At 48.3% G+C, this 20426-nt stretch overlaps 1 protein-coding gene and 1 pseudogene across 1 annotated transcript; one reads left to right on the plus strand and one right to left on the minus strand.

Annotated features, from left to right (window-relative positions):
• The first annotated feature begins 2267 nt into the window (after positions 1-2267).
• On the plus strand, positions 2268-3649 carry LOC125538208 (uncharacterized). Its single transcript, XM_048701487.2, has 2 exons — positions 2268-3278; positions 3371-3649. Exon 1 carries the CDS (start codon positions 2347-2349, stop codon positions 3244-3246), a length of 900 nt encoding a protein of 299 aa, XP_048557444.2. The 5' UTR covers positions 2268-2346; the 3' UTR covers positions 3247-3278; positions 3371-3649.
• Positions 3650-14134: 10485 nt separating this feature from the next.
• On the minus strand, positions 14135-15844 carry LOC147985626 (uncharacterized; annotated as a pseudogene).
• Positions 15845-20426: the final 4582 nt, after the last annotated feature.

Consider the following 20426-nt stretch of genomic DNA (forward strand, 5'->3'; position numbering starts at 1 on the left):
ATCGTCGTCGTCGTCGCCGCCGCCATCGCCGTCGAGAATCATGCACGCTCGCAGGCAGCACTACTCTAGCAGTAGTGCTTGTCCAGCCATCTCCTGAGCCACAACACCCTGTGAGTGTCGGCCATGGCAACAAACCCAACACCTGGGCCTTGTTGTCAAGCAGGTGGCTGAGAGCTGTCATGAGAGCCTCGTCGTTGAAGCCACCCTGGGTCATGACAGCGCCATACAGGTCAGGGTGGACGTCGAGGGGCTTGCACTCCTTGATGGTTGTTTCCACCTCCTTCACCGCCTCAATCATGTTGCAGAAGACATTGATCTCCTCCTCCATCAGGCCTCCTCTCTTCCTCTTCCTATGATGGACGGGGTCAGATGGCTTGTCGAAGGGCTTCACGAAGGACTTGTCAGGACCATCAAGGACCTCAACGTCCGGGGTCCCAGGGAAGTCTGGCATGGGAGAACCAAGAGGCTCCCCCGAGCCCATGGCATGCTTCACAGTCACCATACCAAAGGAGAAGATGTGCTGCATCTGGCTGTAGTTCTGTATGGGTGTGTTGAGGAACTCAACGTCCTTTGAGTGGTCCTAAGAATGAAACACAAGTGTTGTTAGTAGCGATTATGAGTAGGCAATGGTGGATAGTATGAAAAGGAAGGGGCTGTGAGCTAACCGCGACATGGTCGGCGTAGTGCTCTACCTCCAGAACTATGGAGCAAGTGTTCTCATCCCATGACGCGCCGCCAAGGTCTCTCATCTTGGATACTTGGATCCATCGACTTCTCTACTTCCTTAGGTGGTTGTACACCTGGGTGGCAGACACCTCCTGCCCACAGAACTCGAACACCTGCTTCGCAACGGTGTTCAAGTGCACCTTCTTGAAGCCCTTGTCAGTCATAACTCCACTAGAGATGAGCTCACACATCTTGTTCAGCACGAACGTGGACATGAACGGCTACCACTTCATGTTGTTCGACCTACCATCCTTCTTTACCTTTGCTGCTGCTACCTTGAGTGCAGCAGCAGCAGCAGGAGTTGGCTCAACGAGCACTACTAGCACATAGAGGGAATCAGACGCGAACACCTTTGAATCATGTGTCATCTCGGGCATAGGCTGCGAGTCCTCGACAAACGATGGAGAAAACTGGCTGTCGGACATGACAAGGGCCTGACTAAGATCTTGCGTCTGCGTGGTCATGTCCTACAATCGTAGCACACATTGACAGTAAGCATAGCACACAACATACCGGACAACCCATGAAAGCAGGAGCATACATGTACATGGTTCATCACTATCATAGCAAGCACATGCTTCATCGCTATCATACTAAGCATACCGGACAATCTATGAGTAGGAACATACATCTACAACAAACAACATGCTACAAATGGACCACCAATAGCTACAAATCACAAATCTAAGCACGAATCAACACAAGCACAAGGTTGAACTTCAAACTCTACTACTAATCTAGCCTACCATATGCTTGAACATATAGCCCTACCACAAATTGCAACCACAACATAGCAATCAACCATATCAGCTCACAGATCAGACCACTAATCAACCATGCATCTAGATCAAACCCTAGTTGCAGCTCAGATCTAGGTAGAAGAAACAGAGAGAAAGGGGGATTGAACTCACAGAGGCCATGGCTGCAGCTCGAGGACGAGGGGGGACAGTCGTGAAAGATCAACGTCGGCCGATGAAGGAGCGCCGACGCCGTGGACCGCCGGCCGATGAAGATGCGCCGCTTACCTGCTCGTCGGTGACGATGCGCGTCCACGAAAAAGCTCTAACAGAGGAAGAATGGTGGCGGGAGTTGGGCGGTGAGGGAGGACCTAAATAGGGGTGGACTTGGCCGGAGGTGAGCCAAAATCCTTCCGCCGATTTTTCGGCGATGCGGGCGAGCTCGCGCCATCTCCCTGCTCGCACGAGGGAAGAAGCGCGCCGCCCTTCCCTGCCTTGCCCGAGCCAGGCTCGCGAGCTACTGCCGATTCGGACGTTTTCCTTGGGCCTGGCCTGGACGTGCTTTAAGTCTCATGCGATACGAACCGCACAATAAACGTATGTAACCAAACGGGTTCAATCTTTCCCGCACGAATCAGGCTAGGCCATATGCACGCAACCAAACCCGCCCTCACTGAAGCAGTAGAACCCCGGAGCGACCAACCGGGAAACCTCCCGCGCATGCCTATCCTCTGGCCACCGAGCCGCTCCATCACATGTGGCCACAAGCGTCCAAGACCCCATCGTCTATATAAGCAGCGGTATGGAGCACCATTCTTCTCAGAACCACACTCAGCCAAGAGAGCCAGCAGCAGGGAGTGTAGTGAGAGTAGAGTGAGCGAGAATGGGTGGCAAAGCCGCTCTCCTGGTGGCCCTCCTGGCCGTGAGCCTGGTCCTCGAGGCCCAGGCGGGCAGCGGCTACGGCGGCGGGCACCCCCCTTCCCCGACGCCGGTCGCCCCACCCCCCAAGCACGAGAAGCCACCCAAGGGGCACAAGCCCCCTCACCACCACCACCACGCCAAGCCACCGGCCGCTTCCCACGCTCCGGCGCCACCCACCCACGGCCCCCCGACGCCTAAACCTATCCCTCCCGCCCCTAAACCCACACCACCCACCTACGCCCCGATCCCGAAGCCGCCGAAGCCATCTCCCTCGCCTCCGGCCTACCACCCTACGCCCAAGCCTGCACCTCCCACGTACAAACCACCAACCCAGCCTAGGCCCTCACCGCCGGCGCACAAGCCTGCACCTCCCATGTACAAAACACCAACCCAGCCTAAGCCCTCGCCGCCGGCGTACAAGCCTGCCCCCAAGGTCTCACCGCCGGCGTACAAGCCAGCCCCCAAGGTCTCACCGCCGGCGTACAAGCCAGCCCCCAAGGTCTCACCACCGGCGTACAAGCCCGCCCCCAAGGTCTCACCGCCGGCGTACAAGCCAGGCCCCAAGGTCTCACCGCCGGCGTACAAGCCCGCCCCCAAGGTCTCACCGCCGGCGTACAAGCCCGCCCCCAAGGTCTCACCGCCGGCGTACAAGCCCGCCCCCAAGGTCTCACCGCCGGCGTACAAGCCCGCCCCCAAGGTCTCACCTCCGGCGTACAAGCCTGTCCCCAAGCCCTCACCGCCGCCGTCGCCAACTCCGCCGGCGCCGAAGCCGACTCCACCGCCCTACAAGCCCCCGACGCCTACTCCTCCGGCGTACAAGCCTCCCACCCCGAGCCCCCCGCCTCCGCCGTACCACCACTAAGAAGATCCACCACTGTCAAGCTGGGAGCCTAGGTACGTGCAAACCACACCAGTCTACATTCTTGCATGCACACACCATTTGTCCGAAGAGCACCAACTAACCAAGTAAACATTTGTGTTTGCAGGATGCGGTCGAGAAGAGTTGTGCGAGCAGGCCAAGAAGAGCCACGTACGTACGGCGTCGTTGATCCTCCTGCGGTGTGTGAGTTGCTGCCGAGTTACTAGGGCCGATCTCTGAGGAGATGAAATAATGCAGATGGCTCCCATTAGTTATCTTACCAGCTTATCATTTGTGTTCGTCCAGTGTTAGCGTCTGTGTTGCTAGTGTCGCAATGTTGCCAGTGTCACTGTAAAACCATTAATCACCACGGAAATGGAAGTAAAAGGTGTTGTTTCCCGTTGCATGTAACGTGGTCGCGTCTCTGTTTTGCTGTTCTTCTATCTTCTTGGCCTATGGGTGACGAGATGCGATGTTTGCATGCCAGTGAGTTTACACATAAAATATGTGACGTTGAGTATCACGCTCTGCTCGCACAGGCGCAGCATGCATGCCTGCAAGTCCTGCGGCGCAGTGAGCTACAGTATCTCACACTAGTGTTCTGCAGCATATGCCCATGCGACGCTTAATAAAGAACAGTATAGTAGGTCTCTGCCGTCTAGGTGCATCCCCGCGACCATAGGCACTGGCAAAGGCACAGGCGCACACGCCCCGAGGAATGACATTTATCGGGTGCATGCATGTTTAACTCTAGTGGTTTCATTTAACTAAGAGGGTGCTTGATACATTTTAGTCCCATGACTAAAAGTAGTGGGACTAAGAGGGTGCTTGAATCTAAGGGACTATTTTTAGTCTGACTAAAAATAGTTTTTTAGAGGCTAAAGTTTCAAGCATCCACTAAAGAGAGGCTACAACTAGTCTTGAGACTAAAAATTTTTAGTCATAGTAAACCTACTAAAATATGTATTAGTCCTCTTTCTCATCATTTAATGCCTCCTCTCAACACATGCGAGTTCTGCATTGGAGGGTTTGGAGGATAATAATTGCTCAATAACTCGATTTTAGTCTTTTAGTATTTGGATCCAAGCATGGGTGAGGCTAGCAAGTTTTAGTCCCACTACTTTTAGTTATGGGACTAAAACATATCCAAGCACCCTCTAAAACTTGCTAGCCTCATCCATACTTGAATCCAAATACTAAAGAGACTAAAATCAAGTTATTAAGCATTTATTATCCTCCAAACCCTTCAATCCAGAACTCGCATGTGTTAAAGGAGAGGCATTAAATGATGATAGAGAGGCCTAATACATATTTTAGTAGGTTTTCTATGACTAAAATTTTTTAGCCTCAAGACTAGTCCTAGCCTCTCTTTAGTTAGGGGTGCTTGAAATTTTAGCTTCTAAAAAGTAGTCCCTTGGATCCAAGCACCCTCTAAGGCTGGTCATAAAAATCTTAGCGTCCGAAACAATTTTACGTTATAAATGGAAGGTGTCACAAAAGTGATGAGCGGAAGAGAACCGAACCCTAGTACTCCACCTGAATGCGGGGCGCGTGATCTGTTTTTAACTTCATTTTTACGAACTTAGTACTTCCTTTGTTTCAAAATAGATAATCTAATTTTATATTATATAAAGTTGGAACTTTGTAAACTTTGTATTATACAAAGTTGGGTCATCTATTTTTTTTAGCATCAATACAGACATAAGCACTTATATACACGCGCATACACTCATTCCTATGAACGCACACACGCACACCCTACCCCTATGAGCACCTCCGAGAGACTGAGCCGGCATATCATCTTGAGATTTACGAAGTCACCGTAGACGCCTCGTCGTCAACGGAAACGTCTCCTCCTACTGAAAGCGCCGGAAATCCTAAAATAAATTCGGGAATAATGCGAGCACCAGGATTTGAACCGGGTTAGGGATACCACTGTCCACTTAACCCTCTCAACCACAAGATGATTGGCAGTTGGGTCATCTATTTTGAAGTACAATGGAGTAGGTCAGTGTGAAACCTGCGCTGCTGGGGGTAGCATGCATGGTGCCAACAGGTCTGACCGAGCCTGGTGAAAGAAGACAAGAAGAACAGTTGGCACAATAAATTAACTTGACATGCTGTGCTTATACTACCAATTTTAATTTCAGTTGAGCTAAATATGGTAATCTATCACACAGATTTGAAAACCTTGATCTTTTGGTATGGCAGACTGTTTTCCTTTTGATGGAAAGCAGACTGTTTTTCTAAAAAATGCTTGTAGTCATTGTGGTACATACTACTAAGTGAGAATATACGGAGTAGAAGTTTGTTCCATTTAATTATTTTGCACTGGAGACTTCTCATTGAGTTTGAAGTATAAATTCTAATCCTAGGATCAATGTCACAGTTTTTCAAATAGGAACAGTATGGACAAAACGAAGTGCTCCATTTTTCATGTCTGCCTGTTCACACGTACTTCATGGGTTTTCTTGGCCACATGGGTATGTCGATTGGTGTCAGAGATCCGTGGATTTTACTTGAGGCCACCATACACGAAAAGGCACAAAACATGCAAGATAAAAGCTGGAGGAGAAAAGCAAGCGCGGGAACCAAGAAAGGCAAATTATTTTCACGGAAACGATGCTGCTCACAACTTCACAAGGAAAGCGGTTTTGCAATGTCGTTCGTTTTTCGCTCGCGAGAAATTCCTCACCTTCCCGAAACAAGGAAAGAAGTTGACGAGATGGCAAAGATAGAAGGCTAGAGGATGTGATTATCAGTACTAGCACGGCTCTAATGTAACCATTGTTCAACTATCAAGGAGATTTAAGGAGCATGTGCGAGCGGGCGAACATGAGAAAAGACGTAGGAGGGCACTAGCATGGATTTGGTAGGTTCCTGCTGGACGTTAGTACGTTGTTTTGCTCAAGCATTGACTTGATACTACCAATTACCAAATGCATGGTTTGATAATCAGGATTTAGGCCTATATATGTACTAGCACTCTAGCATAAGAAAAACAGTCCCTAATCCCTAGTATCTAGTATCTACAGACGAGAGCAGGATAAACAAAGGAAAGAATGGCGCTTGCAATGTTATCAGGCATAGTATGATTTCCTGAGAGGTGAGATATAAAGGACGGAGCCTTTTGGGAAATTTGATGTACTGTTACGAACCTGAACTTCCAGCTGCAAGCAGCGGGCAGTGTACCTACTTACCTTACCTGTGTAGGAGTAGCAAGTAAAAGGGGAAAGAAACTGGTCCAGAGTAGAGCCACCCCCATTAGGGTTTTGAGGCGACACGGTTTCCTGTGAAGAGCAGCTGGCCGAGGACATTGCTGTTCACCCGCTGACCCGCATGACGGAACCAGAAGGATCCAGAAAAGCTACCGTAGAAAACAAATGCTGGATGGCTCAAGAAGTAGGGATCGGAACCGGGTCCATACGAGCTTCTGCCAAGCGAGACTGTGGAACTTGCTTGCCACACTGATTGCTGCAGATCGAGCTACTGCATCTTAGTATTATACGTACAAAATACTGGTACGGTACAAGTATGAAGTATAGTAGTAGCTCGATCCTTCGTCCGGGGAAACTCGGAAGCAGCAACATTCATTCCAGTCATGGGAGCAGTTACATCTAGGAGCCTACTCCCTGCTGTAGGAGTATGAGCAAAAAGCTGTGCATGAACCGAGCCAAGGGGAAACTCGGAAGTATCAATTGAGTCACCGGATTCACGTCGTCGGCCACTGCGCCCGCCGCTGACGAGCAGCAGTAGGCCAGTAGGGCCCCGGGCTTTGACCGTCAGGCAAGGCCATGCATCGCATTTACGCCGACAGCACGGGCGGCGTGTGTTGAATTGAACCCGGCAACTGCAAGCAAGGCGCAAAGCAACAAGAAGAAAACGAAAACCAGGGCGAGAGGGGCACATGCAGAGGACGCAGGACAGGAGCAATTGATTATGGTTTTGGGAGTGCGATGCGGAGAATGAAACAAGTTCCTCCAAAAGAAAAAGAAAAGGAAAGAAAAAGAGTGACACAAGTTGACGAGGCGAGCGCGAGAATGGCGACAACCAATTAGTACGTACAGAGAGTTCGGAGGGACTGTGCCCTCCCTTGGATCCACGCTGCAAATGGGCCGCAAAATGGGCGAAGCTGCGACGAGACTTCCGGCGACCACAGTCCACAGCATGGAGTACACTATTTGCAACGTACGTTTTCTATTCCAGACCGATCGCTCGTTTCCCTGCTCATCTGCGTCTAGTTCCTTCCACGATCCATCCTTTGAGCGCGGCTCCGATCATGGATGGTCCCGGCTGCCGACATGGCTACGAATCTACGACCATGTTCGCGCACTGGATGGGCGTGTGCGGTGCCGCCGATGAGTACCGTACCGTACCGACGAACGGCCCAACGTGGTTCTCTCGCCTCGATCTATTGCTTGCTTGTTGCACAGATGCACATGCACTGATGGGCACGCAACATTGTTCCCTGGAAAGAAAGATGGCGCCCATCTGCTCCCATTCTGCACTTTGACAGAGATCAGTCTGCAAGCACACATGCATCCACGAGCCAACTGATTCCGGCGGTGCGATTTGCCTAATCGTTCGGTTCCGAAAGCTTAATAATGCGTGATGCGTCCATCGTGCACACGGAAAGAAAGAAACATCTTTCGCTTTACCCCGGCCGTGTGACCGTGTATGTACACACAACTGGCTAAGAAGACACTAGGGTGGGTGGATCGGTGTCAGTCTAGCTAAGACACGCCCTCATGCAAGGCTTACAAAGAAAATAGGTGCAGATCTCACCGTCGTGGGAATGCCTAGATCTACCTAACCATCACCGAGGTTATCTTTTTCGGTTGACCGTGCCAGCAGACGATGCCGTTTTCATGAGGGGTTGGGTTCGTCCGGTTCCGCCTAATCTTAACCAGACATCTACTGCACATCACATGCCTTGAAGCATAGCCATTTAGTACAACGGACGATATGCTTTTTTGACATGGACAGCATTGCAGGAGCAACAGTAGAAAAATTGACTCGTAAGGAAACTGACCTTGGCGGCTTCGGGAGGCTTTAAATTACGGTTCTAATGTTTCCTCCTAATAATTTGGATCAAATCAGAATTGACAGTGCGCTTCGTCCAACAAATGAGGTACCTAGCAGCTTTTTTCAGCCAACTTCACAGTAATTAGATTCGCCAAATGCCATTGTAAACTTGAGAAGAATGAGCCACCTCATGGAAAACAACAAATTCACAAAATCTCCGCATATGCCAAAATTTAGTAGCAAATGTAGCTTTCATAAGCCTATGTAAGTGAAGCAAGGCTGAGCAACAGCCAGTAACAAAATGAACTACTGTTACTCAAACCTCTGTGATCACCATCTTCCAAAGGGGCATAATATCATGAGTCAAACGAAAATTCTTGTCTGCCCACCGGACGTCTTTTGCGTGGATTGGTTTCGCCCAGACTACCGACAAAAGCCCTCCCGCTGTCCTGCAACCGGAGAATTCTTCCGTCCAAAAGAGAGCTACGATGTCAAAGCCCACACTGCGTAGTTTGGTCCAAGCACACCAACCCACAGCTGCCGCGAAGACAAACAAGTCTTTTAAGGTCCAAGCCCACTAAAAAGGCAGGAATGTTTTTTCTTCTTCTTTTTTGCGGATGCAAAAAAAGAAAAAAATATCTAAAAAAATGCAAGAAAAGAAAAGAAAAGAATGAGTGCCCATTCCTTAAGAGAAAAACCATTTTACATATTACTCCATCTGTTCTAAAATATAAAATGTTTTGGATATTTCAGTATAGACTATATATGGACTGAAATGAGTGAATAAATAAACTAAAATGCGTCTATACATGCGAATCACAAAAAGTTAAAACATATTATAATAGTGAACGGGGAAGTAATAATATTTATGTGGACACTTGCAAAGATCAAGCCGAAATAACTAACGCACCAAACGAATTAGTTAACAATGAATTTTATTCACCAGCTAAGAGGTGTTTTGGACATATCGCCAAAATGCATTGACGACGCTTTTAAAAAAACGACATTAGTACTTGACGCAATGATGACAAAACACATATTCAACACCAAAGCCACATCAAAGTAATGAAACACTGATTTTATTTTACCGATAATCTTGCCCACTACCTATGTTCCATCTTGAAATGGCCCCCCTTCTAGGCAGAGGTAATCGTTACCGCTGAAAATGGTCAAAATGATTTTTCTTTTTGGAACTCTTCTTGGGTGGATGGCCTACGACCAAAAGATATGGCTCCCACCATTTTTGCCATCTTTAAAAGGAAGTTTTCGAATGTTCATGAGACTCTACCTAATAATAGGTGGGTGGATCAAGTCGACACATTCAATGGCCTCTCCATGCAACAATTATAGAAGTTCGCCTTCTTGTCGAGCTACACGTCTAATGTTCACCTTTCTAATAAGTAGTTTGACTCCATCTCTTGGAAGGTGCCCCCTCTCGGAACTACTCCGTGACCTCAGCATACAATGCCCCATTCCTCACGATAATTCCATCCAACATGAAGCACAACATTTAGAAATTGACCCTCCCCCTCCGCCCCAAATGCAATATCTTTGCTTGCCTCAGTAATCAAAATAGAGTTTTGATGGTGCATCACCCAGCCAAATGCGGGTGGCCCAACTGCGACCAACGCCCTCTTTGCAACTGCGTCCCAGAGACGGGGACACACATGATCTTTCAATGATGCTTATCCATACACATTTGGAACATGGTGAAGGATTGGTCTGGCATTCATATGCTTGACATCGCCTCCTGGAATGCATTCGTCGACGTCAAGTCCTTGTGGGACTCTATCATACACCATGACATTTCTAGGCACAAGGCGATGGCTCCCGTTGCCATGTTGGTCACGTGGAGAGATTTGGAACAAGCGTAACTCGCGTGTTTGTAACCACAAGCAGACCCCTCCACCGATCTTCATCCGATGCATCTGTCATGAGGCCGCCTTGTGGGTTGCGGTCGGGGCTAAGCATTTGGGTATTGTCATGCCAGAAGAGTAGGCACTTTCCTTCTTTTTTCGCACTCACACAATCGTTCTGTAACACACTCTTCTTAATTAATGAATCTGGCAAACCTTTTGCCACTTTTAAAAAGAAAGAAAAGAAAAGAAAACACACATTTGAGTGTTGTATCAAAAAGAAAGATTTATAGGAACTAATCGAGATTCCAATGCGAGGTTGGGAGCTCTTATTTGAGGTAAACATGTGTTGCAAGTAGGCATGACAGTTCACTTATCGTCTATTCTTAAGTGGTTGCAATCCAGAGCCTAATTTTTAATGCATGCAAGCCTTCTACATCAATAAATCATGGATATCTACTATGTCATTGGAGGCTATCTCATTATAATTAATCCTTGTAATTATCCACATCATTAGTATACTATTCTTTATATGTTTTGAAAGTGCTAGTTATTGACTAGAGGGGAGGTGAATAGGGGATTTTTATGAAAGTCTTCGAAACAAGCAATGTCTTTGAAGACGTGAAACTAAAATAGCAACTAAACATGATACAGTGGAAGATAAACTACACTAGACATGCTGACATGTCTACAACAATTGAGGTGAAATGCGAAGACAAACAGCAATTAGGTAGAATAGAGAAGTTAATGAAGATAGTGTGAAGACAAAGATGTAAACAGAGGGAATGTCTTCACGCAATGTCTTCGAATAGAACGAGCAAGCAAAGGCTTCACGAAACTAAACAGTAAGTAAAGGAGTGAAGTGATAGAAACCAGTTGCTTGAAGAAGACACGTGATTTGTTTGACCAGTTCCAGCTGCTGTGATGGTTGTACGTCTGGTTAGGGAGGCTGAGATTGAACTCAGAAGACCTAGTATTCACCGTATTCCCCTTGAGATAGGACCCGCAAATCTCGCCCAATTACTCGGGTAAGTCTTCAAGGTAGACTTTCAAACCTTCACAGACTTCGTTCACCGGCAATCCACAATGACTTTTGGATGCTCAGAACGTGACGCCTGGCCTGTTGCAAGATCACAGTCTTCAAGTGTAACAAGTCTTTGATTCACACGGAACAGAAAGGCTTCAGTGATGCTCACTCACTTTTGAGTTATGTGTGTTTTGGGTTTGTCCTCACAAAGATTCTCTCTCAAAGGCTTCAAAGGTGGGTTGCTCCCAAAGGATAACAGTCGTGCAGTAACTCGAAGCAGCCACCAACTTATGGTGGAGGAGGTGGGCTATTTATAGCCAGGAGGCAACCCGACATGATATGTTCGAAATGGCCTTGGGTCATTTGGCAATCGACATGTGTCCAACGGTTGGATTTCAATCACACAAGACAACTTTACTTGAGCTTGAAGTAAAGCTAACTCACCTAACTCAGAAAGAGATTTCCTCTCATTGTCTTCATTGGAAGACACGTGATTTTAGGCTGAGCATCACGTCAGTTTTCTGACTTTGTTTACCTCGACCCTACTTAGCAATGTGGCGGTTCCTATGACTCAAGAAAAAAGAAAATGAAACTACCAAAAGACTATGTCTTTGCGCTCCATTCTCTTCAAGCGGAAGTCTTCGTGTTCCATTTGTCATCAACATGAATGTCTCCACGAACCACCATTATCTTCGGTGTCTTCATACATTTTTAGGGTCATCTTTGATGGGTAAACCAAATCTATAGGGACTTCTACTTGTGTTCTTCTGTGAATCTCAAAAACACATTAGTCCCTCAACCAATTTTGTCGTCAATACTCCAAAACCAACAAGGGATGACACTAGATGCACTTACATGTTCCATGTCAACGTGTGGGATATCTTCCGGTAATAGTTATAGGGATGATATTCTAATTAGTTCGGCACATATTTGAATAGAGTACCATCTGAAGTATCATGGCCAAATTTGGTCTCACTAAGCCATCAAGGGCATCTCTAGCAGATCCCTCATCTTGTAATCTCAAATCATATCTTCCACAAAACAACTATATTTTAGTGGGGTTAAACCTGTTTTCATCTAGCAGACCCCCAAAGCTTAATCCCCAAACACACTTGATTCCACATGGAAGCCTCTCTTCATTTTATTGTCCCTTCTTCCTCCTTTTTTTCTTCCTTCGATGTAGTTAAAGGCTGCAAACGAGTCAAGTTGGATTAGACTCAGCTCAACTTATATTAAAATTCGAGCAATCTCAAACCGAGCGAAGTTCAAGGTTTCAGTCGCCAAACCGGAATTTTTTCCTCATACATAGCTTTTGGGGATCTGCTAGAGATGCCCTTAAAAGCTTGCTACGGAGCATTTGCAATTTTTGAGCAATTTCTTATACGCAATTTTTTTTAGCCTCTCCTATACGCAATTAAGCGGGAAATTCTGAAGTATTCTACAGCATGGAAATTGGAGCCCCATGCAACACGGCCCAGTCGGCGCTCCGCCGCTCCCAATTCTACGGATGGTCCTTTCTAGTTTGTCCGAAGTCCAAGCACCAACATAGTGGGTTTGGTCAGAGGTGGACAACGAGCAAACAAGGCAGACTTCCGTTTCAAATCTCCGCTATATAAGGCGCCAAATGGAGGAGCAACGGAGGCAAACCAAGCAGCGACGAGTACGTAGATCAAGATGGCCACCAGCACGAACATGAAGGGCGTCGCCCTTCTCCTCGCTCTTGCAGCGACGCTCCTGCCCTACTGCAGCGCCACTGCCTCCTCGCCGGTCGCAGCTCCGGCTCCGGCTCCCTACGCTGATGGTGCATCCCCGCCTTACGGCGCCTTCCTGCTGGCCCCGGCTGCCTATGCCGAGGCACCAACGACGGCGCACCATGCACCTGGACTTGGGAAGGATCACCACCATGCCAAGCCGCCGGCCGAGCCACCGGCATTCCGCAACGCATCTGAGCACGGGAAGCATCACCACCATGATAGCTCGCCCGTGGTGGCACCGGCGCCATACCACAACAATGCATCCGAGCACAAGCACCATGGCCACCTCGGCCACGGCAATGCAACTGAGCACAAGCACCATGGTCACCTCGGGCACCACCAACAGCACCACGAAGCTCCACCTCCCGCTCACAATGCACCGCCGCCTCATTTGCCGCCTCCTGCTTATCAGTCACCACCGCCGCCTGCTCACCATTTGTCGCCGCCTGCCCACACTTCGCCGCCGCCCCCGGCACACCACTCGCCACCCCCTGCTCACCCTTCACCGCCGCCCCCGGCACACCACTTGCCACCCCCTGCTCACCTTTCGCCGCCGCCCCCGGCACACCACTCGCCACCCCCTGCTCACCATTCACCACCTCCCCCGGCTCACCACTTGCCACCCCCTGCGAACCATTCGCCGCCGCCTCCGGCTCAAGACTCGCCGCCACCACCTGCTCACCATTCGCCGTCGCCCCCGGCACACCACTTGCCACCTCCGCCTCCATCCCATTATCCGCCGCATGTTCCGACACCTCCGGGGCATAAGCACCCAACGCCACCCCTGGCTCATCATGGTAAAGCACCGCCGCCACCGCCACGCCGCCATGGGAAATTCCCGCCACCAGCACGATCCGGGTACTCGGCGGCGGCACCATCGCCATCTTACTACGGTGCGGATGCACCATATACCAACTAAGCCAAGCTTGGTAAGCCTCGGTATCAGGGTGTTCGTCACGTTCCAAACAGAGTGTCGCCTCCGTGGTATCTATGGTGGAAGGGCCAAGATAAGCATGTAACTGAAGTAAGCTCAAGACCGCAAGTGATCAAAAGCCCATTCACGACTTTCGGAGGGCGTCACTTGCTTCTAGTAATATTTTGCTTTCTAAGTTCCCCAGAGGAAGCTACTGAATAAAGTGGGTATTTTATGTGCAGTCGTATCGTTTGATCTAAATTTGTAATATTGTTTCCTTTCACCGTCATAAAAATAAATGTTTGTTATGTCAGCCTTGTTGGAGCCGACTCTCTCAGCTCACCTCTTCTCTCTTGGTTATTTCACACAACACACGCAAGAACACAAGAACACAAAAAGTTTGGTACCGCTGCCTCACACAGCCAGCACAGGCGCACTACCCGGCCACTAGCAGTGCCCACGCACGCATAACTCTTCCCCTAGAATCTCTCTAGGACGTGCAAGCTCATGCGGCTAACTAATCTATCCATGCGCTAACAAACTAACAAACTAGACGATCTCCTCTAGTTGATATTTTACCAGCCGGTCTGACCCCAGCCACGCCTTACCGCTTCTCACGGCCATGCTGCATCTCACAGCTGTGAGCACTCAGCCGAGACCTTGCCGGACGACTCCCTACGCTAAATGCAGAACGAAAAACCAAAAACATGCAGATACACGAGACATCAAGATTATATCTAACATTCAACCCCCTAATCTTGATGGCCAATCTTCACGCAGAAACTTCAAAGGAGAGCCGGTCCGTCGCTGCCGTAGCCGGCCAGCAGCGCCTTCTCCTCATTCTCCTTCTTCTTCTCCGGACACTCCCAAGCAAAGTGACCAAGTTGACGACAATTGTAACATTGTACCTCACTTTTGTCTTTGCGTCCTCCACTGCGTCCACGGCCACGACCCCGTCCTCGCGACGAGTCTTGCCCTCTCGCCATGAGGAGCTGCTCTTCTTCACGTCCTGTCTCCCGCTCCTTGACGAGTTCCTCGTGTGCCTTGAGTGAACCAATGGCCTCCTCCATGGCCATCTTGTTCGTGTCGCCGAACAATGCAATCGATGACGCAACGTGGATGAACTTGTTGGAGACGGCTCGGAGCAGCTTCTTCACGACGTACTTCTCCTCCATCGCATCACCAAGCTCACGGATGCGCCCCACGAGCGTCGTGAACCTCGCCGCGAAATCATCCACGGACTCCGCATCGCCCATCTTGAGGCCATCAAACTCCGAGCGCAAGGACTGAATCCTCGCCTCTCGGACGCGCTCGACGCCAACGTGCATGGAGCGTAGCGCCACCCACACATCGGTGGCGGTCTCCTTCTCAGCAACGCGCAGCAACGTCGTGTCGTCGATCGACCGGGAGATGATCGTCATGGCCATCTCCTCCTTGCCCTTGTCGACCTCCGAGGCCGACGCCTCGCGATCAACGGCCCCCCACGCGCCATTGGCGCGCAAGAGGTACTTCATCCTCATCGCCCATGCCGCGTAGTTCGTCCTCGTGAGCAGCGGGAACGGGAGCTTCCCCGCCGCCGCCGTCGCCGCCGCAGCCGCGGTCGCTGACGAGTCGCTCGGCACCAATGCTCCACTCGCTGAAGAATCACGCGGCATCGTCTTCGTCATCACCTGGCTCTGATACCAAATGTTGGAGCCGACTCTCTCAGCTCACCTCTTCTCTCTTGGTTGTTTCACACAACACACGCAAGAACACAAGAACACAAAAAGTTTGGTGCCGCTGCCTCACACAGCCAGCGTTTTCTTCTGTCTATTTCTTGTCAAAGGTAAACATGCTTTGCATCTGTATAAGTAGCAGCCACACAGGCACACTACCCGGCCACTAGCAGTGCCCACGCACGCATAACTCTTCCCCTAGAATCTCTCTAGGACGTGCAAGCTCATGTGGCTAACTAACCTATCCATGCGCTAACAAACTAACAAACTAGACGATCTCCTCTAGTTGATATTTTTCCAGCCGGTCTGACCCCAGCCACGCCTTACCGCTTCTCACGGCCATGCTGCATCTCACAGCTGTGCGCACTCAGCCGAGACCTTGCCGGACGACTCCCTATGCAGAACGAAAAACCAAAAACATGCAGATACACGAGACATCAAGATTATATCTAACAAGCCTGGCAGGGTCTTGTGTCAAAACAAACGTTTCTGTTGCTCTTACCTTATTGATGACATTGTGGTTAACATATGTTTGTTTCAAACCATATCTTAGTGATTTTGGGATAAGCACAAACAAAGCTCGGCTCCTTGAGCATGTATGCTACTCGATCATTGTTTTAGTCGACCGTTGCTTCGATCTCTTTGCCTTCTCCCTCGGTCTAGGCATATCATGTTGATCCTACATGACTTTGCTTTTACCGGCATGAACCTTTGCATGTGTCAAGATTGATATGTGCATCTTAGTCATGCGGAGATCGACTATGTACTTGTTGTGTTTGTATTTCCATGATACCTCATTGCAGAGGTGGATCCAGGAATTAAACTTAGCCAGGATGTGGTCTTTTTCCCCACAAATGCAAGTCTAGTCAACCACAACTAATGGAACTCAATTACTAAGAACATAGAAAATATATGAAACAAAACCCTCTTGGAATGACCTACAATATCAAATCATCTCTTCTCTTACTTAAACGTAACATTCTGCCGTCCAATTTCCTCTTCAATCGTCTACCCACCACACTCAAATCTCTAAAAGAACCGGACGCTTGAACAATCGCAGAACAATCTAAGAAAACCATGGTCAGCCAGTGCACAATTGCCCAAGCGCACGATTGGCCCTGAGATCCACCCCTCAGTCTTCCATATCCCTGCCATGATCCTAAACCGCTGCAGGCTGCCTTCGTTGTTGTCGTGCAAAATCCTCCCACCGCGTGCGACATTCACTTAACCACTGACGTGTCAGATCCTCCCATCGTGCTCCACCTTCACCGCCTCACCTCGGCGCCACCATGTGCAATCGTCCCACTCCGTCCACTTGGGGCAGGGCCAGCCCATCACGTGATCACGCGTCGTTGGCGTCAACTCAAGGGGGCAACACGTTGTGCCGCCTCCCAACACCAATGGTTAGGAGAGCAGCGACTCTGCAACATGCCACCACGCAGGGATCAGGAGTATTATGCATTTCCTCGACGCCGTGCTGTTGCAGCCAGTTCTCGCTAGCACAATGTTGTCAATATTAGTTTTGTACCGTTCAGTCCCGCAAATGTGTCATTTCTGTCATATAGCATGCATGGTTTAGTACAGTACTTTCAAATAATTACCCTGTTTTCTATGAATCAGATTCATGAAGCTCTAATGGAGAAAGAAGTTTCAGTCCAGCCTCACTAGCCGCCTACCCTTGTCGTCGATAACTCTTGTGCTCACTTTGTCCTGAAGATAGCAGGTGCTAAATTTCTGTCAGGACACAAATATCGTGTCATGACATAGCTAAAATCCATTTCTCATGTGTGAAGCATACACACAAAAGTATGATACGTCTTTTATTTTATAACCCGATCTATGGTGGAAGGGCCAAGATAAGCATGTAACTGAAGTAAGCTCGAGACCGTTATACACGCGCAAGTGATCAAAAGCCCATTCACGAGTTTTGGAGGGCGTCACTTGCTTCTAGTAATATTTTGCTTTATAAGTTCAACAGAGGAAGCTACTGAATAAAGCGGGTATTTAATCTAAAGTCGTATCGTTTGATGTAAACTTGTAATATTGTTTCTTTCCACCGTCACAAAAATAAATGTTTGTTATGTCAGCCTGGCAGGATTCATGTCAGGTCAAAACAAACGTTTTTGTTGCTCTTACCTTATTGATGAATATTGGGGTTAACATATGTTTGTTTCAAACCACATCTGTTTTACGATCTTAGTGATTTTGGGACAAGCACAAACAAAGCTCGGCTCATTGAGCATGTATGTTACTCGATCATTGTTTTCGTCGACCGTTGTTTCGATCACTTTGTTTTCTCCATCCGTCTAGGCATAACTTTGATCTTATATGACTTTGCTATTGCCGGCATGAACCTTTGTATGCGTCAATATTGGATGTGCATGTTAGTCATGCAGAGGTCGACTATGTACTTGTGTTTGTATTTCCATGATACTTCATTGCAGTGGCGGATCCAAAAATTGAACTTAGTCAGGTTAAACATTTGAGGTCCTTTTTTTTTTGCAAATGCCAGTCTAGTCAACGAAAAGTAATGGAACTCAACTGTTAAAGAACATGGAAAATATATGGAACAAAACCCTCGTGAAATGACGTATAATATCAAATCATCTCCTCCCTTACTTAAAAAGAATGTAACGTTCTTTCGACCAACTTCGCCTTCGATAGTCTACCCACCACACCCAAATCTCTAAAATAACCAGACGCTTGAACAACCGGTTTTGCGCTGCAATTGCCCCTGAGATCCACCCCCCAGTCTTCCATATCCCCGCCCACGATCCTAAATTGCTGCAAACTACCTTCATCGCTGCCGTGCAAATTCCCAGAAAAAAAACACACACAGAGAGGAAAGACCCAGTTCAGGGAAGGAACCTTCCCAAAACCGTGGGAGGAAGGCACACAAAAAAGTGTATGTGGGTCGGCCATTATGTTATGCTACAAAGGTTTGGGTAGGCCTGGGGTGTGCGTTTCTACGCTACCCCCTGCATGCGTAGAGACTAGGAGATGCCACATGCAGTGTCTAACGACATGGCCACCCCCCTGGTATGTCTCCCGGGAGCTCCTAATCATCGCTTAGGTCGAGGGATATCGTGCAAACGGTCACCCCCCTGTCATGCATTGTGGTCCGGCCCATTGCAGACACAGGTGCCCATGTTTTTTTTCTTTTTTCCTTTTCTTTTCTCTTTTTGCTTCCTTAAAAAAATTAGGGAAAGCATAAAATGTTTGTGATTTAAAAAAAATCCCGCGTATTCAGAAGATGTTCGTGAATTTAAAAAATGTCCGCGAATTCATAAAATGTTTATTAAATCATAAAATGTTTGTGCATTCAAAAAAAATGTCCACGTATTCAAAAGATGTTGGCGAATTCGCAAACTCAAAAAATTCATAGGTTCAGAAAATATTCTTGAATTCAGAAAATGTTCATGATTTTGAAAAATATATTCGCGGATTCAAAAAAAGTTCATGATTCTGAAAAAATGTTGAAAAAATTTAAAAATAGAAGAAAAATAAAAATAAATAGGAGGAGAAAAGAAGAAGAAAATATGAAAAGAAAAACCTGAAGAAAACAACAGAAAAGCGGAAAAAAATTGTTCTACATCCTTTCCAGAACCGGTGGAAAAACACATGAAACTATCAAACTGGGCCGGGCCAATATGGTGCGTGCGGTCGGGGGAGGGTACGCGTTACCTGACTATGCCTCGACCTATGCATTAATTAGGATCCGCCATTTCTCCCGGCTCCGGTGAAGGAGCTCTCCTATTGGCTATTGGGCTGGGCTACAACATTTATATAGGCTCACTTAAGCCCATTCAACCCTTTCTTCCTCTTTCTTAATTGTTCGCTGGGTCAGAACGCCACGTTTGATTTGACCAATGCCATGACCAAAATTGTATCAAACTTGGTCCCCCCCTCCCCCGGCGAATTGTTGATCCGAGGTTGGGGGCACCCTACACCACCCCGCCGGCGACCCATGGCGGCTGCCCCAGCTCATCCCTATGGTGGATCCCTCACTGCTTCATTGTGAGTTTAAAAAAGTGTTCTTTGTTGCCAAGAAAAAAAACGTGCAGTGAGGCCGACGAACGTCAGTCTTCTTTCCTCATGGGCAGGAAGCACACCAGCAGCATGCGTTGCGTGATTACCGAACGGGGAGCTTTTTCTAACCCACAGGCCACGGCCAGAAACCAGGTCGTGTGGACCGTGCTGGTGGCAAGCTAGTACGCTACCGAGAGATGAACTAATGACCACATGTTGGAGTCTATATTGCACGATCCATTGCACTTACACATTGGCACCCAACATTGTTCCCTGGAAAGATGACTCCTTTGCAGTGCTGCACCTCCTGACGGAGATCATCACACCTACATCCATCAGTGAGATGATTCCAGCGTAGGTTGCCTATAAGTGCGAATGACATGTTTTTTCTGTATTATGCATTTGTACAAAACTACTGGCTAAGAGCATCTATAACCGGGCATCTGAAACATGATAAAGATCTTTTTTTTATTCATAACCTTTCTATTGGAACCAAGATCGGGCTTGGTATAGTTACAAGGTTTCCGTTCTATTTAACTAACACTAACTGAAACTAATCGGGCACGAGCAGGCGGAGTCTGAAGCGCTATTCGCCGAATTCGACGCAGAGATAGAGACGGAGGAGGCTGGAGCGGAGCAGCCGGAGCTACAGCTGCCGCCCATGCTGCCGGAGCCGGGCACGGAGATCATAGACATCTTCGACGACGAGTAGCTAGATGATCGACATAGTATGTAGATTTCTTTTAGTTTGCATGTCTTTAGGCCAACTCCACTGCGACCCCATCATGTCCGGATGCGTCTGTTTTGGGTAGAACGGACGAATAGCGCGGCCCAACGGGTGACCCCAAACGAACAAATGTCTGG

This window comes from Triticum urartu, chromosome 2A (assembly GCF_056163025.1).
Source record: "Triticum urartu cultivar PI428250 chromosome 2A, HENAU_Tu73, whole genome shotgun sequence".
In the NCBI taxonomy this organism is placed as follows: Eukaryota; Viridiplantae; Streptophyta; class Magnoliopsida; order Poales; family Poaceae; genus Triticum; species Triticum urartu.

Excerpts from the sequence above, each read along its gene's own strand:
- LOC125538208 (XM_048701487.2), top strand. The coding sequence starts at position 2,347 with ATGGGTGGCAAAGCCGCTCTCCTGGTGGCCCTCCTGGCCGTGAGCCTG.